The sequence below is a fragment of the Anoplopoma fimbria genome, chromosome 8 (assembly GCF_027596085.1).
Source record: "Anoplopoma fimbria isolate UVic2021 breed Golden Eagle Sablefish chromosome 8, Afim_UVic_2022, whole genome shotgun sequence".
Classification (NCBI taxonomy): Eukaryota; Metazoa; Chordata; class Actinopteri; order Perciformes; family Anoplopomatidae; genus Anoplopoma; species Anoplopoma fimbria.
The window spans coordinates 6,617,769-6,644,152 of record NC_072456.1 but is presented as its reverse complement, the minus strand read 5'-3'; the positions used below and the strand labels follow the sequence as shown (position 1 = coordinate 6,644,152).

General features: G+C 43.7%; 2 protein-coding genes across 3 annotated transcripts in view; both read left to right on the top strand.

The window, feature by feature from the left end:
- The window catches only part of zc3h3 (zinc finger CCCH-type containing 3), a 64,711-nt gene extending 47,938 nt beyond the window's left edge, over nt 1-16,773 (top strand). Inside the window, exons 5-12 of one of the 2 annotated variants that reach the window (XM_054603417.1) lie at nt 1,225-1,388; nt 5,583-5,661; nt 6,091-6,246; nt 6,535-6,604; nt 8,801-8,932; nt 14,078-14,253; nt 14,369-14,526; nt 16,505-16,773. In XM_054603417.1, coding sequence (XP_054459392.1) covers nt 1,225-1,388; nt 5,583-5,661; nt 6,091-6,246; nt 6,535-6,604; nt 8,801-8,932; nt 14,078-14,253; nt 14,369-14,526; nt 16,505-16,536 — 967 coding nt within the window. In that variant the 3' untranslated portion in view covers nt 16,537-16,773. Of the gene's footprint in view, nt 1-1,224; nt 1,389-5,582; nt 5,662-6,090; nt 6,247-6,534; nt 6,605-8,800; nt 8,933-14,077; nt 14,278-14,368; nt 14,527-16,504 lie in introns of both variants that reach the window. The other variant, XM_054603416.1, reaches the window with a different exon arrangement.
- Nucleotides 16,774-24,846: 8,073 nt separating this feature from the next.
- On the top strand, nt 24,847-26,033 carry mafaa (MAF bZIP transcription factor Aa). Its single transcript, XM_054602788.1, has one exon. The coding sequence runs from the start codon at nt 24,864-24,866 to the stop codon at nt 25,812-25,814; it is 951 nt and encodes a 316-aa protein (XP_054458763.1). The 5' UTR covers nt 24,847-24,863; the 3' UTR covers nt 25,815-26,033.
- The last annotated feature ends 351 nt before the right edge of the window (nt 26,034-26,384 follow it).

The following is a 26,384-nucleotide window of genomic DNA, read 5'->3' as shown; positions in this document are numbered from 1 at the left end:
TGAATAACTTTTTTCTGAAGGTGGTAGAGACTTGGAAGTGGTCTCCGTGTCCACTAATTTCTTGATCCTTTTGAAAATACACCTCTTCCGAATGTGGTAGAGCCTGGAAACGGTCTCCGCCCCCACTAATTAGGCCAAGCCCGATCGAATGGTACTGACCCCGAGTCTGTAGGACTTCGGGAAGGGGGTGAAACGGGCAAAAAATGAAAAAGGATCAAGACGCCTTTTTGAATAACATTTTTTCTGAAGATCCTACAAACTTTTTTCTAACGTTACATCTATAGTTAGGGTTAGGTTAGGGCACGGGTTTCCAATGGTACTAGGGTTAGAGTCTCTAGGTCCTTCCTGTGATATAGGGTTAGACTTAGGGGTTAGGGTTAGTTAATTTTTTAGGGTTATTTAGGGGTTAGGTTAAGGGTTAGGGTTTTTTTCGGTTAGGGTTAGGGTTAGGGTTAGGTTAGGGTTAGGTTAGGGTTAGGTTAGGTTAGGGTTAGGTTAGGTTAGGGTTAGGGTTAGGTTAGGTTTAGGGTTAGGGTTAGGTTAGGGTTAGGTTAGGGGTTAGGTTAGGGTTAGGGTTAGGGTTAGGTTAGTTAGGTTAGGGTTAGTTAGGTTAGTTAGGTTAGGTTAGGGTTAGGTAACCTTAGGTTAGACCTTTAGGTTAGGTTAGGTTAGGTTAGGGTTAGGTTAGGGGTTAGGGTTAGGGTTAGGGTTAGGTTAGTTAAGGTTAGGTTAGGGTTAGGGAAGGGTTAGGTTAGTTAGGTTAGGTTAGGTTAGGGTTAGATCTCATTGATTTCCTCCTCTCCTCTTTTCAATTCTCTCCATTTCCACACTGCCGTCCTTTCCATTAGAGGAGCAATTTAACAGAGTGCTGTGACATGGGAGGGAGAGAGAGAGAGAGGAAGGGATAGGGAGGGAGGGAGGGAGGAAGGAGGGGAGACCGGAGGATGGGAAACATAAAGTGAGGAGGGGAGATAAAGTGAAAGAGCTTGAGGGAGAAGACGGAGAAAAGAGGAGTGGAACTGAGGGAGGGATGAACAGATCGCAGCGTCCCACCTCAGAGAATGGCATGACTGAAATGTTTACACAGTTTGTAAATGGAGCTTAACAGATAATTACAATCATACAAAGTTGTAATAAATATAATGATCCCTTAATTTCCACATGTATTCCAATCCATTATTTCATCTATTGCTCTTTTTCTTTTCCTGTCCCTCTCCCTCTTAGGAGTTTCCTTCAGAGCCGTATGCGAGCTCCCCACGACCGACACCCGTCGTCCACCCAGCACTGGAGAGGAAGCAGCATGTGCTGGATCCGGGGTTCCCTGTACCGGGTGTCAGCCAACAAGCTGTCCCGCACCGTGGCGTCCAGCATGTCCATCAACCGAACAGGTACTCTGCCGGTCACTGTCATGGTCTTTGAAAACACTGACAACATACAGAATTTGTGCACTCCCACGGTTAGCTTGTGGCAATTCGATTTAGTTCTTTCTCAATCAGAGATGACAATTACACGACTCTGATAGTTCACCTTTCAAGGCATAATATTTCAATTCTAATACTCATCGATAGAAGACATGTTTTACTTGTTTATACAACGCCCAAAAAGATAATTTGGGGGGTTTTCTTCATAAATAATTTTGCATTAAATCACATTAAATGATGCTTAACTTCGCATTAATTTTAGCATTCATCAGCTTACGTTTTGCATTTCCTCTGACACAAAAGGCTGACCTGTTCTATGATATGGTATTATCTATTATGAAGCAGGCCTCCAATGGTTGTGACCAATTGTAACACATTGAACAACATTTTCACTGAATGTGTAGATTATGATATATTATAAAGATATCACAATATTTATTTCTTGACTTGAATCCATAGCAGCTTTGAATTTGAATCGGATAATATATATGCATCAATTTAAATCAATGTTGAAAGCACATCAGATCCTAGGGTCAGAGGTTATTGGGTGCTTCACACGCCTACATTCCATGTTTTTTTACCCGCGGCTGGGTATCTTATGAAATGTTTGGCAAATATGATAACCAGTACGATACCAAAAGTTATTTTTTCAATTCCTTTAAAAAATATGTTTTTCTACATATGTCTTTAAACAAAAGTCACAACACTTCTTAAGTCTTGTCTACGTTGAATAAGCTGTAAAATAACTTTGCTTGGATAAAACACACTCAAATTGGCAAAATGTAGGTCTAAATAAGGAACAAGAATACCGACGTGACCTGTTATTTAATAGTAGACGCTGATATGATACGCAGGGGTGCTACAGACACATTTCAGTCAGTACTAAAAGCGTACTGAGGTTTGATACCCGGCCCTATTCTGAACATGGATTACAGGGCAGCAAGCCTGTGTTGCACCCCGAGGTGACAAAGGAGTGTTTATTCATGTTTGTGGCTTCAGCCTTGCCCACATGCTCTCTAATAGACTTACTGGAGCTGGCTGGATTTGCCATCTGAAATAATAAAGTTGTCATCTGTCAGAGCAGAGAGAGGGGGAGGGTCTGGAGAACTGGACGGTGTAGATTAAAGCCCAGATCCGCCTCTGCCTCCTTCACACTTCTCTCTCTTTCTACACATTCTGTGGCAACCACACCTGCAGGTGAAATTGAAGAGCTCCATTCTGTTAAACTCGTGACCGGCATCCCAACGCACACATTCCTGCATCTCCCAGAAACACACCTCCAGTGTCCTCCCAGTAGGACTTGTGATTTCACATCTTCCCCCCGCCCCTGGTCGAGCTTCACATTTGGTCTTGGTCTTCAGCCACCGGCCTGTAATTCTGCTCTGCTTAAATCACATCAGAGCGCACACTTGATGAGAGCCTTAACAGCCAACAAAAAGTTCCAAAATTAGGGGTCTGGATAAGATCAACTGCCATCTGTAACTTCAGCCTCCTCACCTTCTTGTCCTCCTCTCCACTCGTCTCATGTCCTCCAACAACCCTCCACACACACACTCACCTTTGGCTCCGGTGTGTGTGTGTGTGTTGTGTGTGTGTGTGTGTGTGTGTGTGTGTGTGTGTGTGTGTGTGTGTGTGTGTGTGTGTGTGTGTGTGTGTGTGGAGTGCAATGGGTACACAGTGTTTATGATGTTCTCAGACGTCACGTTTGGCTTTGGCACCAATGCGTCAAACCACCACCGTATAAATAACCGGGCACATATCAGGTTGTTATTGCATCTGGCTGCACAAACATACACTCAGACACAGATTCACTCCTGTCAAATGTGAATAGATATGATGGTATTTTTAAAATGTTGTTCTAAGATAGAATCTTTGTAAAATAAAACCATCTGGACATGCAAGATGAATACTTTAGAAAAAATATAAAATAAATACAAGAACCTGCCTACACGCTTTCAAACTCTTCATCACCATACCAAACTAATTACTTTAATTATTGTGGTAACATTTCACAACATAAGTCAGTAAGGAGGAGTTAATGCATTGTAGGACTCGCACAAACATTGCTCCTGGACATTCTGTCATGTTAGTATTGGTAATATAAGCAAAGTGTGACAACAAAAACGACTGCATTTCAGTGATAGTTGAGCAGAAATGCTTGATTATACTTGTGTTGTTGACATTAGTGGTGTGCTCCTGTATTTGTGCTCTCAAAGAGCAAAATGGCAGAATGTTTGTACAGTTGTAATGTTTCAAATTTTGCATTATTCGTGACTAAAGAGACTCAGTGGGTGGATCTTGACATCTACATGATGTACAGTAGCGAATAGGGACCTCAGCCACTGGAGAGAAAGTTTTCATATTTTGTAAAATAAGAATAAGACAAAAAACATTTTGCTTCAGCCATGGGACAAAATTGACAGACCCAAATACTCTATTAGGAGTTCAACACTCCACCCTTTATGTCAATTTACTTAAGGGATGCTCGAATAAAAGGAAAACGGAACACAGGATGCTTGTTTGAATTTCAATTAAAATTGCTCATACAGTCAGGTCCATAAATATTTGGACATTGACACAATTTTCATAATTTTGGCTCTGTACACAACCACAATGGATTTGAAATGAAACAATCAAGATGTGCTTTGAGTGCAGACTTTCAGCTTCAATTTGAGGGTATTTACATCCAAATCAGGTGAACGTTGTAGGAATTACAAGACATTTTATATGTGGTCCCTCCCTTTTGAAGGGACCAAAAGTAATTGGACAATTGGCTGATCAGCTGTTCCATGGCCAGGTGTGTGTTATTCCCTCATTAGTTAATTAACAAGGAGCAGATATAAGGTCTAGAGTTCATTTCAAGTGTGGGATTTGCATTTGGAATCTGTTGCTGTCAATTCTCAATATGAAGTCCAAAGAGCTGTCGCTATCAGTGAAGCAAGCCATCATTAGGCTGAAGAATCAAAACAAACCCATCAGAGAGATGGCAAAAACATTAGGTGTGGCCATATCCACTGTTTGGTACATTCTGAAAAGAAAGAAAGCACTGGTGAGCTCAGCAACACCAAAAGACTCGGAAGACCAAGGAAAACAACAGTGGTTGACGACCGAAGAATTCTTTACCAGGTGAAGAAAAACCCCTTCACATCAGTTGGCCAGATCAAGAACACTCTCCAGGAGGTAGGCGTATCTGTGTCAAAGTCAACAATCAAGAGAAGACTTCACCAGAGTAAATACAGAGGGTTCACCACAATAGGTGAGCCTCAAAAACAGGAAGACCAGATTAGAGTTTGCCAATGGACAGATGAGGCAAAGATCAACTTGTACCAGAATGATGGACAGAGTATGGAGAAGGGAAGGAACTGCTCATGATCCAAAGCATACCACCTCATCAGTGAAGCATGGTGGTGGTAGTGTTATGGCATGGGCATGTATGGCTGCCAATGGAACTGGTTCCCTCGTATTTATTGATGATGTGACTGCTGACAAAAGCAGCAGGATGAATTCTGAAGTGTTTCGGGTAATATTATCTGCTCACATTCAGCCAAATGCTTCAAAACTCATTGGACGGCGCATCACAGTGCAGATGGACAATGACCCGAAGCATACTGCAAACGCAACCAAAGAGTTTATCAAGGCAAAGAAGGGGAATGTTCTGCAATGGCCAAGTCAATCACCTGACCTGAATCCATTTGAGCACGCATTTCACTTGCTGAAGACAAAGCTGAAGGGAAACTGCCCAAGGAACAGGTAGGAACTGAAGACAGTTGCAGTAGAGGCCTGGCAGAGCATCACCAGGGATGAAACCCAGCGCCTGGTGATGTCTAGGGGTTCCAGACTTCAGGCTGTCATTGACTGCAAAGGATTTGCAACCAAATATTAAAAGTGACAATTTGATTTATGATTATGTTACTTTGTCCAATTACTTTTGGTCCCTTCAAAAGGGGGGACCATGTATATAATTTGTTGTAATTGCTACAGTGTTTATCTGATTTGGATGTAAATACCCTCAAATTAAAGCTGAAAGTCTGCACTCAAAGCACATCTTGATTGTGTCATTTCAAATCCATTGTGGTTGTGTACGGAGCCAAAATGATGAAAATTGTGTCAATGTCCAAATATTTATGGACCTGACTGTATGTCCTTATTCTCCACATTCAGGAAGGTCTTTCAGCACCTCCCAGGTCTCATCCATGAGTCCTGCTTTCAACCGGCCCTTCAGTCCTCGTCATTTAGCCAGGTAAGCTTTTCACACCACCAACCTGTTTCATCTGTTCTCATCAGAGCCTGTGTTTCAAACAATTCTGCGTGCATATCCGTCATCTTTTTACCTACTTTTACACTTGTATGTGGGCCATCCTACTGGCTCTCTTCATAAGACAGCAGCACCAAGAAATCCAATCCAGCCAAGACTTCTACATTTGATCCCCCTCTCTCCCTCTCCCAACATTAACTGCCTTTCGTCACTCTCAACTGAGGGCTGTAAAACCCAGAAGATATCTTTCAGAAATGAAATTAGCATACGGTAGATGCCTTTACCCCGAGCTCCTCACAGGGGTGAGGGTTGAAACTTTAGCCCTGTTACAAGTTGTCCTCTTTAGTTACCACTAGCTGCTTGTTATTGATGTGTGGATACCTGTGGTTTGTCTCTTGTTTTCTGAAAAACAAGCCGCGCGGTCCAGCGCAGCCTCGCCATAATCCGACACGCTCGTCAGAAGAAGCAACAGAAGCAGTACTGCATGTACTACAACCGCTTCGGCAAGTGTAACCGGGGCAACAGCTGTCCCTACATCCACGACCCAGACAAGGTTGCAGTCTGCACCAGGTAGAATACAGTAAACACACAAGAACATGCCATTGTGTCATTATGTGAAGACTCAGGGCGAGAGATCGGTGTACTGACCTTTAGTCTTCTGTAAAGATGGATGTTCTTCCATTGCTTCTACCCAGTGTACTAAGCCTGTCTATGACACAAGTTTTTGTTCCAAATTGCAACAACAAAGTGTTGGAATTGATTATAGCTCTGATCAGAACCTGCAAAGCGCGACCTGGCAAAAACACTTCCAGAACCAACATCTGTGTTCTCAGACATGTTTGCATTGATCATGTGCAGGTTCCTGCGAGGGACGTGCAAGCAGGCAGACGGGACCTGCCAGTTCTCTCATAAGGTGGCCAAGGAGAAGGTAACGTTCTCACACACAAGACCTGGGAGTTGGACAACACAGTGTTTTATGGGTTCTTATTGCAAAGGCCAGGGTTGGGTACGGTGTTTAGGTATAAGATGACGCACTACTGGGTACAGTCACCATGGATCGTATTTGAGTTCTGGGCACGGCTCCTTTTTCCATGACACAAGAAGGAGTGAGGAAGACTTGACCTGATTCAGGGGCACAGGGGAGGGGCTTATGGGTTGGCAAGCAGCCTAAATGTTAGAGATTATGACTGGAGGTCACCTGTTCAATCTACAGATCAGCAGGATGAATCTGTGTGTATTGTTTTCCCCGTCCTCATCACCGCCTACCATGTGAGTGTGTGTGTGTAACTGTAGAAACAACAAAAAAGAGGCAAAATGGATGCAAAATTACATTTAAAGCCATCTAGTTGAATTAGCTATACTCCTGTGTTGCATTCTTCACATCAGCAAAACACATTTCTAGCTGCTTTTAATGAAAAGTTCCCTGAAATCATTAGTTTAACTATTTTCTATATAAATAACATTTTGTGACAATATGATTCCAGTGAAGGATTTGTAACACAGAGTTATCACAGCCCTCAACTCCAGCAAGCCCAGTTTACTTTTCAGAAAGACAGTATAAATAACCCAACAACCAATCACATAAATAAAGTTCACAGAACCGGTTAACCAACAGCCCAGTAACTTTAACTGGCTTTACTCTTAATTAAACAGGACAAATATATAAAAAGTGAGATGACTTGAGACAAGAATTACATTTCATGCACTAGTGTATAAAACATTTTGGGATTCAAAGGAACTTTTTATGCATGTAGCGTCTCTGCCCCCCCACAATTCAAATTGATAATATGTATGTATTAGTTTGTTTTTAATTCAGTCATATCACATTGTGTGTAAGTGTGTGTTTTAGTGAGCATCCTTGCCGGTAAAGTTTAACCACTCAAAAAGGGAAAGCCGTTCTTGTTTTTCTCCTTTCTTTTCCTTTAGACAAACAACCTTCAACAGGTGCTCTGCCTCACCCACAGAACACACACACACACACACACACACACACACACACACACACACACACACACACACACACACACACACACACACACACACACACACACACAATGCCCTGCACCTGTGTTGGCTGTCACCCTGCGGCCTGTAAGTGCTGAGAGCCCAGCTGTCTGTTTGTAATGCCACCTCTCAAACAGCCCCTCCCCTCCTCACCCCTAAACCTTTGGCCCATCCCTCCACAGGATACTCCTGCTCTCATTTCATGTGGGCCCCTTAAACAGGACTGTATGGGGGTGAGGCGGGGTTGATTTTTAAAGGGTGGATGCCGGGATATGCACCACCCTCTTCTCCCCCTGTCCCTCCACCACTGGCCCAGTCTGTGCACACATCCAGAGCACATAAACACATCATGAGAGCTGGACGAGCTGCGGCCTGGATAAATATTTCTGTAGCGGTTAATTAGATCAAACTGATCTCATCCCAACAAGGTGGAGTCCCTCTCACCCTCCGCCTCCCCCGAACTACCCCCACCTTTCTTCACAGAATCCCCCCTCAGAGGTATATTTAGACCGGCATCCACCAGGCTCACCCACGCACACCAAACCGTAGATCTCTCTGCAGACACACACACATGCTGTCAAAACGCACTCTCACTCTCACTCTGCCGCTGTCAACTGCAATTAAGGTCATTTAACTGCTCAGTGTGACAGATTGCTCGGCACACGGGACATGTCTGAAGTGTACATGACGGTGGTTTTAGAACAGCATGTCTGCTAACAAACTCAAGAGTCTCCTGTCATTTTATTTATTGGTCTAGTCATTCGGGGAAGATCTTGATTGAGGACAGAAATAAAAATAAAAAATGAACACAATATCTTGAGGTTGCAGTTTTAAGCACCAGACTTTTGTTTTCCGATCAGAACCTCTCAACTTATTGTCTGATATGTTTTCAGGAAGACTGGCAAAGATCAAAAGTGATTGATTCTGTCAGAGTCAGATTGATACCAAAGTTTTTTGGGACATTTTACCAATAATCCAAAAACTTTTGGGCAACACAAGTCAGATGACTCATTATATTCTGATTTAACAAGTAGGGCTTTTTGTTCAGATTTTCACATGGCAGAATTTAAGTAAGAATACCTGTTTTTCCCCTTGATGAAAAAAGTCTCTCTTTCTCTAGATGCCGGTGTGTTCCTACTTCCTGAAGGGAATCTGTAACAACAGCGACTGTCCCTACAGTCATGTCTACGTGTCCCGCAAAGCTGAAGTGTGTGAGGACTTTGTCAAAGGCTACTGTCCCGAAGGAGAGAAGGTACCACAAAAACACACCCAAGACGCTCAATCTGAGACAGGCTCATTATGACCACACTTAACCAACTTAAATACATAATACTTTTGGTGTTTTAAGATAAAGCAAAAAACAATCTTAAAACACTGAATTTGGAAACCAATAATCATATGAAAAAGCATGGTCATCTTAAGTGAAACATTTCACTGGATACCCACTAGTTATCTAGAACTTGCTATGCTGAAACACAGAATTACACAGAATGACAAAGCACCAAATAAAGTAAGCTGTCACTTTCAGTTCTCTGCACTCTCTCTCTGAATCTTTCCTGCTTTCTCTCTCTCTCTCTCTCTCTCTCTCTTCAAGGAGACATTTAAATGACACTTAAACATCAATATCTTCAAATGAGGTCTGGCCCAAGTACAGACACCTGTTCACCAAAGCCAGGCAGCATCTGCCCAGTGTTCAGCACAGGTCTGACCGGGGGGGGGGGGGGTCATGGACACTGGTCAGCTGATGCGTGTTGACCCATTCAGATAGCTGGTTAACCCCTGTGTCAATCTGGATGGAAAGGAATGATAAAAACAATAGATGTCACAGTCTCAGCTTGGTTTGACCTCATTAGATTTTATCTGAGCGTTATGTTCACACCTCACTTGACCGTTAAGGTCTTTGTCCAAGCTGTGTTGTTAATTTAAACGGATAATTAAATTGTACAACATGTATACAGTTCTACTAAAGTTAGTGTGGGGCTTAGGTAAACAAGTACTTTGGTAACCAATCTTCTCTACACACACAGTTACACACAGGCAGCAACAGCTGCAGAGGGTGGTGGTCCATAATGGCATAACTGTAGTGTCTGAGTGACACATTGCGACCCCCACCCCCACCCACCCACACACACTCCACCTCAAACACAGCCTCACCCCCCTCCCCCTCTTGCTTATTTACCTCCCTTTGTCCCCCCCCCCCCTCCTTTCTCTGCTTGTTTTCCAGCGTCGAGTGTGAAACAGATGCTTTTTCACACTGTCAGACCTCATTTAAATAGTGCATGGGGAAATGAGGATATAGAAAACAAAAGGGATATTAATATTTATTCTATTAGCTGAAGTGCTTAGGTCTGTGATTTTCCCCGTGTGTGTGTGTGTGTGTGTGTGTGTGTGTGTGTGTGTGTGTGTGTGTGTGTGTGTGTGTGTGTGTGTGTGTGTGTGTGTGTGTGTGTGTGTGTGTGTGTGTGTGTGTGTGTGTGTGTTGTTGTGTGGAGCGCTGTGCTGCGAGGCTCTGGTGGCTCTATGATGGATAGCAGGCAGTAATTATAGATGGGAAAACTGCTGAGGATGGCACTATGGGCCAGGCAGGCAGACACTCCAGCAGCTCAGGGGTTAAGTCTGCTCCTCGCCTCCATCCTCCTCCCGCCTCATCCTGGCTTTGTCTCACACTCACCCTCCACCTCGCAGGATCCGTCTCTGCCTTCCTTATGGTCCCACTTGTGTCTTCACTCCCCCAAAATCAATTTTTTAGCAGTTTTTAATTATTTCCCTCTTTTTATTACCTCAAATGTGGCTTGTGTACCGCGTCCATTTTATCCCATGCTCCTGACGTGATAGGCCGACAGTCAGCCTTATGCGGACAACTGTCATCCATAGTTTTTGCGAGGTTGGCTATAGTCATCTCTTATTGGCTCTTATCAATGGCCATCCGGCTGATTCAGCCTGTTGAAACCTTTTCAGCGGTGGTAGATAATAGGGAGCTGTCTGACTGTGGTTTCACCCTTTTCAAGTAGTTTTTCATTAATTATCATCTAAAAAATAAAGCTTTACAGTGTCATATACATGTATTTACCCAATTTGTATTCCAAACATATGCTGAGACAGTTAAAACAAATGTGGAAGTGCACACAAACATGCGCGTGTCTACTGAGAGTTACTCCTGCCGTGCAGATGCAAAACATAGTGTTAGCTCCATGTGAGTTTTGTACTCTAAAACCCTGCACTTACTAAAGAGACACACACACACACACACACACACACACACACACACACTAGCAGCACATTGACATGTGTTGACTCCGAGCAGGCAACTGTCCCATTTCCCCACATTGGCATCTAAAGAGAAGCAGCCATTCTATCACATTTGTTTCCTGGATCATCATGTCCCGGGGCTTAGCTACACTACCTAGACTACTTTATGTGACACATCTTGTATACACAATGCAAACAGTTCATCGTTCATGTTACATATTCTACCTTGAATGTGTTTCCTGCAAAAGCTTTATTTGCCTTTTTATAGTGCTAATATTTTTTTTATAGTTCCTGATAACGTTGCCTGGCATTGCAGCAGAAGTTGCTGGACAATGTTGCATCTTTTCAATGGAGCAATCTGTGGTCCATCCCCATGCATCAACACAGGAGTCTCATTGAAATGAATGAGGAGGCAACATTTTTTTTTTGATCCAGTGCTTATGTCGGTCTGAACATGACCTAAGATGAAGTGACGGCGTGAACTTTCTTTTTTCTTAACATTACCCTCTCTATGTTCAGACTCTGAGCTCATTTATTGTTCTGCTCTACTCACTGTAAGTTGCCCAAGACGAGAGTGTCGGCTTAATGCCCAAGAGATAAAATGCATGTGCTGTCCCCTTTTTATATTTTACTGTCTTTTCCATCTCCTACCCTCCATACCTCTCTCTCTCTCTCTCTCTCTCTCTTTCTTTCTTTCTTGCTTCTGTTGCTCGTTCTCTCAGTCTCTTGGTAAATCTGCTGACTCCTCCTGGTTTTGGCCCAGCAGAGAGCTCTCTAATAGGCCCCAGAGACATCCCAGCATTCCTTAAATCAAGTGGAAAATTGTTAACTTGGTGTGGGATAAAGATGTTCTGTCCACTTTAGCTTTTTCCTCCTGTTTCATACGCTCTCTCTCTCTCTCTCTCTCTTTCTCTCTCTATCGCTGTCTTTTTATGAAAATGAGGATGTATAGAGCTGTAGGGAGTGGCCTGAGCTTTTACAGTCACTTTCTCATTCACTCTCTGTTTTTCACACTGAAAGTGCTTCCCGTCACACTTGTCCCCGGAACAGAACTCAACATTTTGATTTGGCTCACACTCCTGAAGTTGCAACACAGTATTTTACAATATGTGTTTAGGTTTGCAAAGTTACATGCATATGTGTAGTTTTTCTACGCCATATTGGACTGAATGGTTATTTCAAGGAATATGGCTAATATAATCATCATATTAATTAAGATCAATACTGAGATTCCAGTTGTAATCTAGGACAATAGTTATATCTTTGAAAGGATGCAGTCAAATGTTTTAAATTAACAGATAAACATTTTTTCTTATTTTTTTTTTTACATCAAATCAATGTATCTTCTTGAAGCCACTTCTTTTAAAATAATAACTAGAACACATCAGCTTACAGTATAAATAAAGGATATCCTTCCATAGAAAATGCCGTAACATATGCAGGTCTGCAATCAGAACTATGATATCAGAAAGAGCTTGAAATGTCTGATTGTTCAGGCAGTTTACCTGTTGACAGGAATTGCTCAGTTTAAAGCATCTCAGTAGGCGCAAATGGTCATTAACACAGCAAATTAAGTTTTATTTCCCTATTAGCAAAATCCAGGATCACAGTTATCATGCAGTCAGTTGTGCAGCCCTGGTGGAAATAGGAAGTCTAACAGACATTGTCACTTTCAAAAACACAGTATGTTCTTTTTGCTTTTGGCTGTCCAGTTAGACCAAAAGTAAAAATAAAAACAAATTTTGTTTCATATAATTTGGGTATCTGCCAATTTGGACTAAACAAGCATCTCAAAGATATCGTTGTCATCAGCTCTTAGATATTATTAAAGACATTTTTCACTAACCAATAAGTGGGGAAAAAAGTATATTTAGAGATGAGTCCCAAAAGAAAAGAAAATTAAGTTGCAACCCTAAAATAATTACAATTCAAAGTATTTAGACAAATGTCCACAACACAATTAAAAGATGACTGATAAATCTCAGCGTATTTCCCGGCCTGGAGCTGACAGGTTCAGTAGTGATGTCAGACACTAAATATAAAACCATGACTGTTACTGACACCAGCAGCGGATCTGATTTGTTGATCGAAACGTTGTGTCAACCGCAGCCCTATAAGATGATCCAGAGAAACATTTGACAGCGAGCTGAGCCTTACTCCCCCTGGCACCCAGGGGTGCAGGAACATGGGTGTGAGGGGGCTCTGGTGGCAGCAGGTCAGGGCTGCTGGGCCCCAGAGAGAGTTGACCAAGAGTCCATAGTGTTCCTGGAAAATCGATCTCAACATCCCTCTCCCCTCCGCACACACACACACACACACACACACACACACACACACACACACACACACACACACACACACACACACACACACACAAACACACTCTATTTCTGGACCAATCTGCTCCCCAGTCCCTCCACACACACACACTCCTCGCAGCCTGTACCCCAGAGTGAATATAATTAGCTTTTCTGACAGGTGGGAGGGATCGGATCTCGTGGAGAATGAAGCTACCAATTTACACCCGTATTACAATGTCATACACACTCCGCTGCAAACATGCATGTGAAAGCTGGCTCCCTCATGCACAATGCTCCCCTGAATGACGCTAACTGTGACCCACTTGCTCGACTTGCCTGTTAACGGAGACGGGAGGACGGAAAGAGTGCCTCTTAAAAGTAGTAACTTACAACTAGAGTGGATTGAATAATGGAACTAAACATCAGTGATCAGGATACATCCTCCCTTTTGAAATGGCGTCACACAAGTCCTTAACTTGTGCGCTGTGTGGTGAGATCGATGGAGCGCTACTCCAGACAGAACCCCATCTCTTTGAGGGAATAAAAAACGGACATTTCTACTCTAGACGCATCCCATATAGGTTTTTAACATGTTTGCATCTGTGACTTTAGAGGATGTAAAAGGCGTTAGACTCCATCCTTTTTATCGTAGAATTCAGACTTTGTTTGTATCTGTATATAGCCATGATCGTGAGGGAACACTTTTTTTTATTCTGTTGGTTCTACCTGGTCCTGTAAAACGGCCTCATAGCACTCAGCAGCCTGTGACTTCAAGTTGTACATTTCTTAGTGTTAGCTGTAACATGTAAATCCTGTGTGTCTGTCTTTCCCTGTCTGTCAACCACCAGTGTAAGAAGAAACACACTCTGGTGTGTCCAGACTTCTCCAAGACGGGATCCTGCCCTCGAGGGGCCCGCTGCAAGCTGCAGCACCGCCAACGAGCCAAACGAAGCGCCAGCAACACCTCCACCTCCACCACCACCACCCCGGCCAAGAGAGCCCGAACCAAGGAGCCCTCTAAGAGGTCAGGGAAGCAGACTGTTCAAAGGTCAATCATACATGACAAGAATCATCATCTTAATCATTTCACTTGTTTAATATCCTTTTACCTCCTGTTTATCATATTTATTTTCTTCCAGGCCCCGCCTCTTTGTCGCCATGCCGCAGGGCTGTCAGGCAGCTCCAGGGACTCCAACCAAAGGTCCTCTGGCGCTGCCGTCTTTTATCTCCCTCTCCAGCTCACCAGAGGAGGCAGACGCACCTGAAACACTGCGGGCCGAGAGCTCACAGGTTAAAGGTAACCAAAAAAGCATGACCCAACAGTGTCTCCTACGGTGTACACGAAAAATGTGGTCATGTATCACAGTTTTCTGATTACAAACGTTTATTTCTTTTTTTACAGTAATCTTCTATTAGATTTTGCAGATTCCCTAGTTCATATTTATTTTCTGTGCATTGGGGATTATTACTGACATTAGGAAAGCATTCAATTCTACTTTCACTTCCAAATAAACCGTTTAGATAATCTGGTAAATTTGGGGTTTGTTAACACCTCGTCGTCTGATCTGGCAACTGCCTATTCTGCCCTTGTTGGACTCCACACCTCCAGATTTGGCAAGTAAAATGTTTTAATCGATAGGAATTATGGGGACAGATTGGACAAAATACATCTAGGTTGTCAAGAAAATGTAATGTTCCATAAGAGGGCTTTTTACGGAGTGTAAAAGTGCTGACTGTCAGGCATGTTGTCCAGATATGTTTTGTGGAAGGATCATGTTTGTCATGAAAGCCCCCAGGATCATTCCTGAGTTCATGAGAATGGGGAGTGGTGATTCGTCTAAGCCACAGACAGATAATGATGATCAGAGCCGGGCCTTAAGAGTGTGATGATGCTCAGGGGAGGAGTAATAATGCTCAGAGGACAGAGGTAATAATATTTAGCTTTTGGGCTGGACGGAGGCACAGCTGAGCTCTCTGTTGACAGACGTGACGGATAGAGGATTAGGGGAGAGGCCGCCTTCCCCCTCCAACCTCCTCCATCCTCCTCCCACCAGGCTCAGCCATCCACCTGCCCCTGCCTGCTGGACAGACACACAAACACACACACATGCACACACATGCTGGCTGGCACCGCAAAGCATCAATTAATCCATTTCATCCGTGTTAAGCCTTTATTCAGATTTTTCTTTTCTTCTCTTTTGACAGATTTTTAACAATTTATTTATTTTATTGTGTGTTTCCCCTGATACTCAACTGACGTATCATTTTTGTAGTTCTTTTAAGAGTTTCTTGGAATTTCCTTAAATAAATAAGGTTTTAAAATGTCCCAAGAGAGATGACAGATTTGCATTTACTTTGGTGGAGAAGCTGGACATGGATCATCATACACAATTGAACTGCAGTTAGTTATTGAGATCATTGTAGATTTTTTTTTTTTTTTTTTTAGGCCTTTGAGCCGTTCCCCTCACATAGTTGTTTCAAGAGTAAATCCACTCACTTTGTAAGTAAAATAATGCTATGATATATATATATATATTTAATTACTGACTTAACATATCCAGGATTTCCCAAAGCTAATCATCTTTTAAATAATTTACAAAGACAAAAAGTAATAGTTTCAAAATACAAATTAGTTAAGGACGTTTCTCTTACTTTCCTATTTTTAGGGTACCCTTCTTCTCTTTCATGGTTTATCTTTAGTCTCTGACCTGACCTGAGTCATCTTGGCCTCTGACCTTCTCCACTCGCATAAACCCAAAGCTCTAATTATATTGTTGCTGTACATGTTTTCATGGGTCCTCATAAGTTTCTTTTTGATTTGACGTGATCATTTCGTCGTCCCTCCTCCCGCTCTGTCTGGTCGGTTTGCGCTCTTAAAGCATTTCTAATGACGCTCCGGTCCTTCAGTAACGCACTGCACCGCCCGGAGCCTCATTAAAGGTGGAACTCGGCCAAAGAAGCTCCTCTACACTTTGCATAAATTAGCTCCAACGCAATGTATCATTGCCAGACTGCAACCTCACACACACACTTCATGTACAGACACCTCCATCCATCCCCGTTGTCCTGTTCCTCTTCCTCATTTACTCATCAGCTTAGATGTCATCACTCAGCGTTTAAGCAGTGGATTCAACACACAGAAGATCCGAGTCGGTTACACATGAGCGAGCACTCAGACACACACACACACACACACCTCGTCTTTTTGTCGTTTCATTTCTGCCAATACTCTTCTTTTCATTTTTACTCTCTTTTGTTCCCCCTCCCACCGACAGAGAAAAAACTGCAGATCAAGCCTCGTCTGTGAGACTACAGAGACCAGCAGCACTGGAGTTGAAAAGCACTCATCGATGATTTCTGTGCTCCAGGTTTGTCCTGACAGGTGTAACTGTGTCTCCTCCATCTGAATTACTTCACTCAGGGCCAGAAAGTTTTATTTTCTATATCTATACTATATACATATGTTTTACATATCAATCTTGGTGTTAACAGTACGATTTTTTTCTCATCAGGTTGTGTAAATTTTTAAAAATAAAAATAAAATATCAACTCTTAACCGTGTGTTGTTTCACAGACTCTTTTTGACGTGAAGTCACTGCCGTGAGAGTGTTTATAGTGCGTTTCTCTTTGGGAGCGGCGGTGTTGTCACATGACCCAAGCATGTTTGTGAGAGTTTTCATTTGGAAGGTGGTGACAGAAGCAGCAGTGCCCCTCAATTTAAAACCCGGGGGACAAGACACATGAGCGGACGGTGACATCATCCTCACCATGCTGCAAGTGTGTGTGCGTGTGATTTGAGAGAACGCCTGCACACACAGAAACAAGCCTCTTTTATTTTGCTTTATACTAAAACTACCAAAGTAATTTAGGTTGTATTACAAAATCCTTTTCTCCTTTGCTTCCATTCACACTAAAGCCCCAATTTAAGTAATCTGTTCCTGACGGCATTCTAACCATCACAAAGTTAAAGGATATGGTGTGTAGTAGACATGGACATTCTGCACGACTAGCCAAAAGACAAAAAACATTACCTTCGTAGCAAATTGGTTGAGCTCTTGCTCTCCTAATATATTTTCTGCAGACTTATTGGTGCCCAAATAGGCCTGTATGTTTTGAGTAAGCATGTTTCCATCCACATTATGACCAAAAATACCATCAAAATATCATCCATTTTCGCGCAAAAATCCAACTGAAAAAATGAAGATAAGAAGTTATTCATGCATGGGAGAAAACTCAGAGATCCACTCTTAAATACAAAATTATAATTAAAAATAAATAAATAATCATAATAAATAATTAAAAATAACCCTTACTTTAACGAGGTAGCTGTGACAATTTGTCCAAATACATACTAAAATCACTGACCAGCACATACAATGTTAAAATCACACCACCTCCTGTAGAGAAACAAATCCAGTCCTAATGTGGCTCAACGAATGCCTTCCTAAAACTCCGGAGTGTCCTCCAGGGAAGAGTAGTCAATCTGATTGGTCAAGTCTTTCCTATTTTCGACTGATTGTTGAATCAAGTTTTTTAAAGTTAAAAAACAAAGATGAAGCCTGGATCCCTGATGATCCCCTTTGACATGTACAACAGTGTTTTTAAACATTTATTCACATCATATAAACTTGGCTTAACCTTCATTCCTCACAACACTTAACTCTATCCTTCATCTGCCTTTATTTCTCTTCATCTCTGTGTGTATATGATATTAATGACTGTCAGTGTGTACATTGTAACAGAGAGGGTGCTGAGATAAGTCACTCATCCACCACTCTCAGGCCCCTGCTAATAAAACTATTAATACGCTGTTTGTGTGTGTAAGTGAGAGTGTGGAGCCTCATATTTACAGCATTACCACGCTATTTAACTGAGGTGTTGTCACGGCGACAAACGAGCAGCGTGACACTCACAGGGGAGCAATACAGCATTAATACACAGCTAGGAGGACACAATACACATCTGTTAATCCACGACGGCGATGCATAGAAATGTGATAACAGTTTACGTCTCAGTCTGGGGTCCACCCATGTGAAAGTGTTTGTTTTTTGTATTTTCCCATTCAAAGTGTAATGCTCAAACACTAAAAAAGGTTTTACTTCTTTTTATTCCTTCTCTTTTTGTCTACAACAAGAAACATTTCCATAGTGTTTCTGCACATATATGTTACGTACGAAAAATGTAAAAAAAAAAATAAAAAAAAATGAGGTTGTTGGAGAAAATAAATACGAAAACTATTTCTTGATGAACAACAGCAGGTTGCCAGATACAGTCGGTGAGGTTTTGTCTCCGTTCAGGCCCGATGGTACAAAAAGATGGTACAAAAATCACTACATCACTTTGGCGACATGACTGCAGAGTACACACAGTCACTGCAAACAGCGTTTTTTTGTCATGAAATAGTTCCACCGCATAACTCCGGCTAAAACCACACAATGTCATTTTTACACTTCAGTTTATGTACAGTCAAATAGCAAGCTTCTTAGGTTTTGTAGGTGTATTTTCTCACTGTTGACAGAGCGCGGTTAGCTGTCCATGCTAGCTGTTTCCATTTGCTTCTGGTTTTTATGCTAAGCTAGGTTATCATGTCCCGACTCCAGCTCCGTACCAAATGCACAGATTTACAGTACATCAGTCCTTGCATCTCATTCTGGGAAAGAAAGCGATCGGATGTATTTTTCCCAAAATTCTGAACTGTTTCTTTAAAGACACTGTTAAGTCTTAAGTCTGAGACTAGGCCTATCTTGCAGGAACAGCTGACGCATTAGATGAGAGACCAAAGAGGCAAAGGTGATAAAGTTGATTGCACGATATTTGCCATTCTTACACCAACTTTTCCCTCTATATCAATCACAATGTTTTTGGAAGAAACCAATCTCACTTTTCTTTTACCAAAAGTGATTTTGAAGATAAAAAAAAAAAAAATGCATGTGTTTGCTTTTCCCATATTTATCAGCATTATTGTGGACCAGGCCTCAAACACAAGAGAGAGATCAGTTGGTTGATGATTGTGAGGCAACTTGGAAAACTTAAGTTCATGTTCAGATTGTTACATACTGCCATTTAATCAGGATGGATATTGAAATTGTTAATGTGTGTGTTGGCGTATGTGTCTGTGTGCTTGCGGGTGCCTGCATGACTGTTCAACTCTATTTTCTCCCATGTATTGACAGCAGCGAGCGGAGATGGAGAGCTCGACATGTTTCTAAGAAAAGGCAGGAGACAGGGAGCCATCACTCTTCTCTTCTCACCACACGTTTTTTTTTTTTTTTTTTTTTCCTTCCTCCTCACGTTGCTCCTCTCCTGCGCTGAAGACGTAAGTGCCTTAGACAGATGTCTGCTGCCTCGTGTCTAAAACCCTCAACGCGAGCTGCTGAGCTCGGCAAACTCTAATTAAGATCAATATTTCAATTTTTAGTAAAAGCGCACGAGACGGAGAGAAGACGGAGGGAGAGAAATCATCCGTCCACGTAGACTCGGAGAGACACAAAGAAAGGTCAACTGTGATTCTTCATCGTGTGTGTGTGTGTTGGAGAGTATTAATATGAACAGGTTTGTGTGTGTGTGTGTGTGTGTGTGTGTGTGTGTGTGTGTGTGTGTGTGTGTGTGTGTGTGTGGTACACATGTTCAAAAATACTCTTCTCTTTCTGTAAGCTTTACCTTTTGAGCTTTGCTGCCTTTCAAGTATTATTCCATTTTATTACAACTTTCAGCGCATTCATTTTCAGCTCATTGGCCGTCGTTCCTATTGGTTATAATAACATTGTACTCGGATGGATGGATAGATGGATGGATGAAAAGTTTTTTTTAGCTGTTGGCAGGAAAAAGTCCCTCAAAAGTGTGACTAAGCATCTGTTCCAGGTCACTCAACCCTTGATAAGCTACAAAGACACGATACAGTTTGAACTTTCTCCTGGTTCTTCCCCCATCAACCTTGGCTGATCCTCTTTTTTATATATATATAAATAAACATGTCTATCCTTCTCCTTTTGTATACATAAGCATAAAACGAGGCACTGGCTAAAAAAATCTGTGGTAGGAAACATTTAAAAGCACAAGAAACACAGCCCTGATTGTGCCTCAACATTTTCTTAAAAATTCACTCACACTGTTTATCGGTTCTCTCTTTCGGTTTGACCTGATAAAGGGGTCTAGGTAATCTGACCGTCCTGGTTACAGCCTGTTCAACTCTGTTTTAAGATGGCGACACACCTTCTGATCCATGTGATGATGAGTTTAACGTGAAAACGGTCGACACCAACTGTCTGTTGGTAGATGAAGGCATTGAAGGATGAAGGCAGTATGGAAGGATTTTATTGGCGCTGCTGTTTCCCTTCCATTTGTTCTTTTCATCTCCAGCACATTGTTAGAAGTTCTGTCAACTAAATCCACGACTAAGTTAACCCACGTCGGCCCGGACTAACCCACCACGACTTCTCCTAAACCCCCAAATTATCACACCGTCACTCTTGCTGATCCAATTTCTTTTGTCAAATGGTAATCTGAAACATGTTCAATATTTTAGAATTGAAAACTTTAAATTTAAACCTAAACTGACGACTCTTTAAGTTTTAGTTTTAGACCAACATTCATCTGAAGTTTTTATGAATGACCTCTTATGTGTCTTCTAACGGTTTCAGCAACCCATCACCTTTTGCCCAATGTGTTGTATCTGTGTTCACTGGCTTGTCCGGTGTGTAGTCAAAACTAAAGAATATGTGTATATTAGTGGAAACATTACCATATTTGCTTTTTCCAGTCTTGGTAGGTTTCACGTCGTCTTTGGGCCTGTCACCCTGTTCCCAGATCTTTGGTGAGTAGAGTCCCGTCACTAAAACAAATGGTGGTCCATACAGTTACGTTTTAGATTCAAATTTCCTTCTTTTTTTCACCCAGATTCTATGTTGTCGCATTTTCTGCTTCTTTGAGACCCAAAATCTTTCATCTCTCATGTCAACAAACATGATTTCTATGCAAGCTACATGTGGTGGAGCTCCTGCTTTTCTAAAGTAAGCCTCCCTGTTAACTTCACTGTCCGTGCACATGCAAGCATGTGTGTCACAATTAAAGCTGATTCCTCTACAGCGGCATTAGTGACATTAAAAACCCTCGGGCCTCAGATAACCCCGAGCCACCTCCTGGAGCCGGTCTCTTTGGTTCTGGAGGCTGGCTACCTTTAGCTCAAAGCTCGCCTCGCCGGCAGCTCAAAGCCCACCGTCGATCCTCCACCTTGCTGATGTCCGTTTTCGCTTAAATCGGGTAGAAATGCACTTGCAGCGAAGTACCAATATGCAAAGGGACAATGAAAACCCTGACTTCAAAAAAAAAAAATGTATGTCTCAAGCCCTCGGCCGCAGACACTCCCCTTCCCCCTGACAATGAATGGACCACAGCAGATCTTCTTAAATGTGCCATTTCAATGCAGAATGCTTAGCTTGGCGTTTAGGGGGCCAGCTCCTGCTTATTTGATAAAAAAAAAAAAAAAGAAAAAAGAAAAACCTCTCCTAATGACTTAGCTCACCTAAACTTAAAATACCTTGATATGATTTCCATCCCTTCATCTCATACTCTTCTTTTCATCCTCGCCAGCAGATTTGAGGAAGTGTATTGGGGGGCTGGGATGGAGGGGGGGGGGGGGGGGCGTATTTCATGGACATTTCGGACTGGAAGTTAAGCTCAGCAGCTGCAAGGTTTTTTTTCCTGTTCACAATCTGACCAAGTTAAACTTACGGCCACCTGTTTTTTTTTTTTTTTTTTTTTTTTTTTTTTTTACCCCCGCGGATAGGCACTTAATTCCCGCAGATATATCACTCACATCTCGGTGGGTAGATGGGACTCCGGGGGGGGTCAGGTGCAGCGGTGTCCGGGTTTAAGTCATGCTCCCCTGATACCATCAACATTCTGCTCCAATTTGCACCTCCCACAAAAGCTCCCCCCAAGATAAAGACCTATATGTGTGTCCAGAATGGAGACACACACACACACACGCACGCGCGGCCGGGCTTAATTATCCGTCGATCCGCGGAGATGAGACGGGATGCAATTTGTGGTTAATTGCGAATGAAACCCCCCCCCCACCGCCAGGACTATCCAATCATACTTAACCCCGCGCGCAGCCACCGCGAGGCCTCGTCACAGCCTCGCGGAAATGCGGATTGATTTTTGGGCAGAGGGGCGCGCGGCCTCAAATCGAGCAGTATTGATAAATTTGTCAGTTTGTGGTGTCAGAATTATTCCTTTAAGAGACATAAGTGAGTGAAGTAGAGACAATGAGCTGTTTTTAATAAAGCTATGAGGGTAGAATGTGTTTTACATTTTTAGATATATTTGATCTTACATTATAAGTTGTTTAATTTGCTCTTTTAGTTGTAGTGAACAGTTACCACCCATACGCCATATATAATAACAGAAGCAGTAACAGTTGACTCTGTGCTCAAACTTAGATATTCTTATTTCAGCTGCAGTTCATTTTTTTAAAAGTTAAAATTGTATAAATTGTAGTCATTCATATTGGCTGTTTCCTGAGTCATATTCCTTCTATGTGTCATTTGGCCAGGTAACGTGATCATGATATCATTTAACCTCATCGGTTCATTTGTCTGGGGTGTAATGTGTATATTATTTAGTTGGTTGTTCTCATAATCCAGAAATGATTAGGCTACTTCAAAAAACAACAACCACAACCTGGATTTATGTTACTCACTGAAATTGTTTCCTTAAATTAAATATCAAGCATGCCTAATACTTTTTAAGTGTGGACCACAATACCAGGTATAGGCTATAAGGTCCTAATATGTATAAATATAGTGGTGATCAAACCGTTGGCAACGGATTTGAAAAAGATCAAAGGGGTTTCGAGTTGCATAAGATTATTATAGAGGCTCCAAGAGTCTTAAAGTATATTCACATACATTGATTCATTGACAAGTACCACGAATTAACGACCTGGGGGCCATTTTTCTTCCACGTGAAATCTAAACACATGCTTGACAAGCCTCGTTACATAACTGACGCGCCGTTTTTAAAAACGGTGAAAAACTGTTTCTCTGTTCCCAGTCAAACATTTCCCCTCCGAGAAACGATACACCGGAGCTCTCGTCTCACTCCTCGTCTCACTCCTCGCCTCCGCCGTGCAGTAGCACCTGCTCGGTCACTAGAGGGGGGGATCTGCTGCACCTGTTCTCCCGGCGCGCTGCGCTCACTTTCGGCTCTCCGTTCGGCTCCGTTCGGCTCCGCTCGGCTCCGTTCGGCTTCCGTTCGGCTCCGCTCGGCTTCCGCTCGGCTTCCGTTCGGCTTCCGTTCGGCTCCGCTCGGCTTCCGTTCGGCTCCGCTTCGGCTCCGTTCCGTTCGGCTCCGCTCGGCCCGGCCTGCCCCGCTGCCAGAGTTGCAGGCTTCCCAGACCCGGGTTGGTTGGTGCTTTTCCTATCGAGTGAATGCAAATGCGCCGCTGTGGTCTCCTCCCATTGGCCCGGCACACCTCTGTGTGGGAGGAGTCGCCGGCCACGCTGTCTTTATAAGAGCAGATTGCCTTGCAGCGCCTCAGTGACACCGCTGGTTGCACCGGGACGAGCCCACAGAAACTATTTGAGGGGCCCGTTAGTGAGGAGGAGGAAAAAAAAAAAACAACAAAAAATAACCAACTGGAATTTATCACCTCTTGCATAATATTAACACACAGTCAACACGTAAGGTCCCCTGTGAGGAGGGGACAGGACCTTGGGGGACCGAAGCTGTCAGTGTCCCGCTATCTGGACCGACCACAGCAACCAGGGGACCAGACCCTCCTGCCTCCAGAACCAGGAGCCCTACCTGCAGCTTCTGATCAGTCTCAGATGCATATTAACTTTGCAAACGTATGCACGTGTCATTCCAATTTTTTGTTGGATTCCTGGGACTTTTTTTGGCACGCATTTTTACGCACGCCTGCTGCACACACACACACACACACACACACACACACACACACACACACACACACACACACACACACAGAGGTCTGATCTGATTGTGTGAGAAACTTTCGATCCGGGCCATGCTGCAGTGACTTCAGCCCGCTGCACCGGGGACTTCGCGATCAAGTTGTAGGCTCAGGAAGGAGGATGCTGGGGACTTATTTATAACCGCAGCGAGCTGGAGGAGACGACCAAGTCGCTTCTGTTACTTGATCGAGCCGAGCCGAGGACAGTTAATCACAAGGAGGCAAGTGGTTCTGCAGAGGTGAAACGAGGACAAGACAGGTTGGTGTCTCCAAATTCACCCGGCTCGAGTTTCGGCCGCCCCGGGGGCTCCTGGTATTTAAGCGTGCATTTGACCTGGGATAAGCTGTCAACAAGAGCAGAGGCAATCTGGCAGGTGTACAAGTTCATTTACATGCAGACGTATATTCACGCCACTATATATAGAAGTTGTCTTAGGGACGAGCAACCTTAATAAGTTTCTCCTCCCACCCCGCCGGCCCTGCAGCAGCAGCTCTGTGCACTCTGTGCGTGCGTCTATCTATATACATATATATATATAGATATATATATATAGAGAGAGACCATACAGGCTGTTATTCCTGCTCGCAATCTGCATCCGAGAGGGCTGCCCGCCGTCGGTTTGGCTGTGAGGGCAGGAGTCGTCGCATGGACTGACATGGCTACCGACCTCGCCATGAGCGCAGAGCTGCCGAACAGCCCCCTGGCCATCGAGTACGTCAACGACTTTGACCTCATGAAGTTTGAGGTGAAGAAGGAGCCGCCGGAGGCCGACCGCTACTGCCACCGCCTCCCGTCGGGCTCCCTGTCCTCCACCCCGATCAGCACGCCCTGCTCCTCCGTGCCTTCCTCGCCGAGCTTCTGCGCACCGAGCCCGGGCGCGCAGCCCAACCAGAGCCTGACCAGCGGGGTCAACAGCAGCAGCAGCAGCAACAACAGCAGCAACAACAACAACAACAACAACAACAACAGTCACGGCAACGCGGGCAAGCCTCAGCTGGAGGATCTGTACTGGATCCCCAGCTACCAGCACCACATCAACCCGGAGGCGCTCAACCTGACCCCGGAGGACGCGGTGGAGGCCCTGATCGGCAACGCGCACCACCACCACCACCACCACCAGGCCTACGACGGCTTCCGCGGGCAGCAGTACGTCGGGGAGGACCTGTCCACGGCGTCGACGGCCCACCACCACCACCACCAGGGCCACCACCACCACCATCACCACCACCACGCCCGCCTGGAGGACCGCTTCTCCGACGACCAGCTGGTCAGCATGACGGTGCGGGAGCTGAACAGGCAGCTGCGGGGCTTCAGCAAGGAGGAGGTGATCCGCCTGAAGCAGAAGAGACGCACCCTGAAGAACCGCGGCTACGCGCAGTCCTGCCGCTTCAAACGCGTGCAGCAGAGGCACATGCTCGAGACCGAGAAGTGCACGCTGCAGAGCCAAGTGGAGCAGCTGAAGCAGGACGTGGTGCGCCTCGCCAAGGAGAGGGATCTTTACAAGGAGAAGTATGAGAAGCTGGCCAGCCGGACCTACACAGCTGGTGGAGCCGGGAACACGAGAGATCCGTCCGGGAAACAGGCCAACGCTGAGTTCTTCATGTGAGAGACTGCCGAGGTGTATAGCATAGACTCTGAATTACAGCCCCGACTAAACAATCCTCGTTGCATTCATTTCTATTTTTCTGCGTCTCTATTTTGTTTACAGTTATTCCCTTTTGAAAGAGACTTCAAAACTCACAAGTAAACAAACAACGCATATTAGATGCGCACAAAAGTAATCCTTGTGCGCATTGTGAGTTTTCAAGATGTTTTTGGCTAAACTTCTGTCAGCTCACTACAACCTGTCAGGTGGGCACATGGGATCACTTAACCTGTAGATTTTATTTTTTTTTCCTCTGGTGTAGCAGAACTCTTATGCAGAAGTCTTATTGAACCAATCGGACATTTAATGACTGTCTTAATTCAGAGAGAGAGAGAGAGGAGGGAGATGATTTTGTCTTAAAAGTGGGAGAAAGAGTGATTTTTCTTAAAGGATCAGATCGGACTGAAATAGAAGCAGAAAAAGCAATACACCGCCTCTCTCTTTTTGGCTCCAGAAAGCTCAACAGACTGTTTGTGTGAGAGCGAGGCGGTCTGTGATGCAGAGACGTGACCTTTCAATATTGCAAGTCTA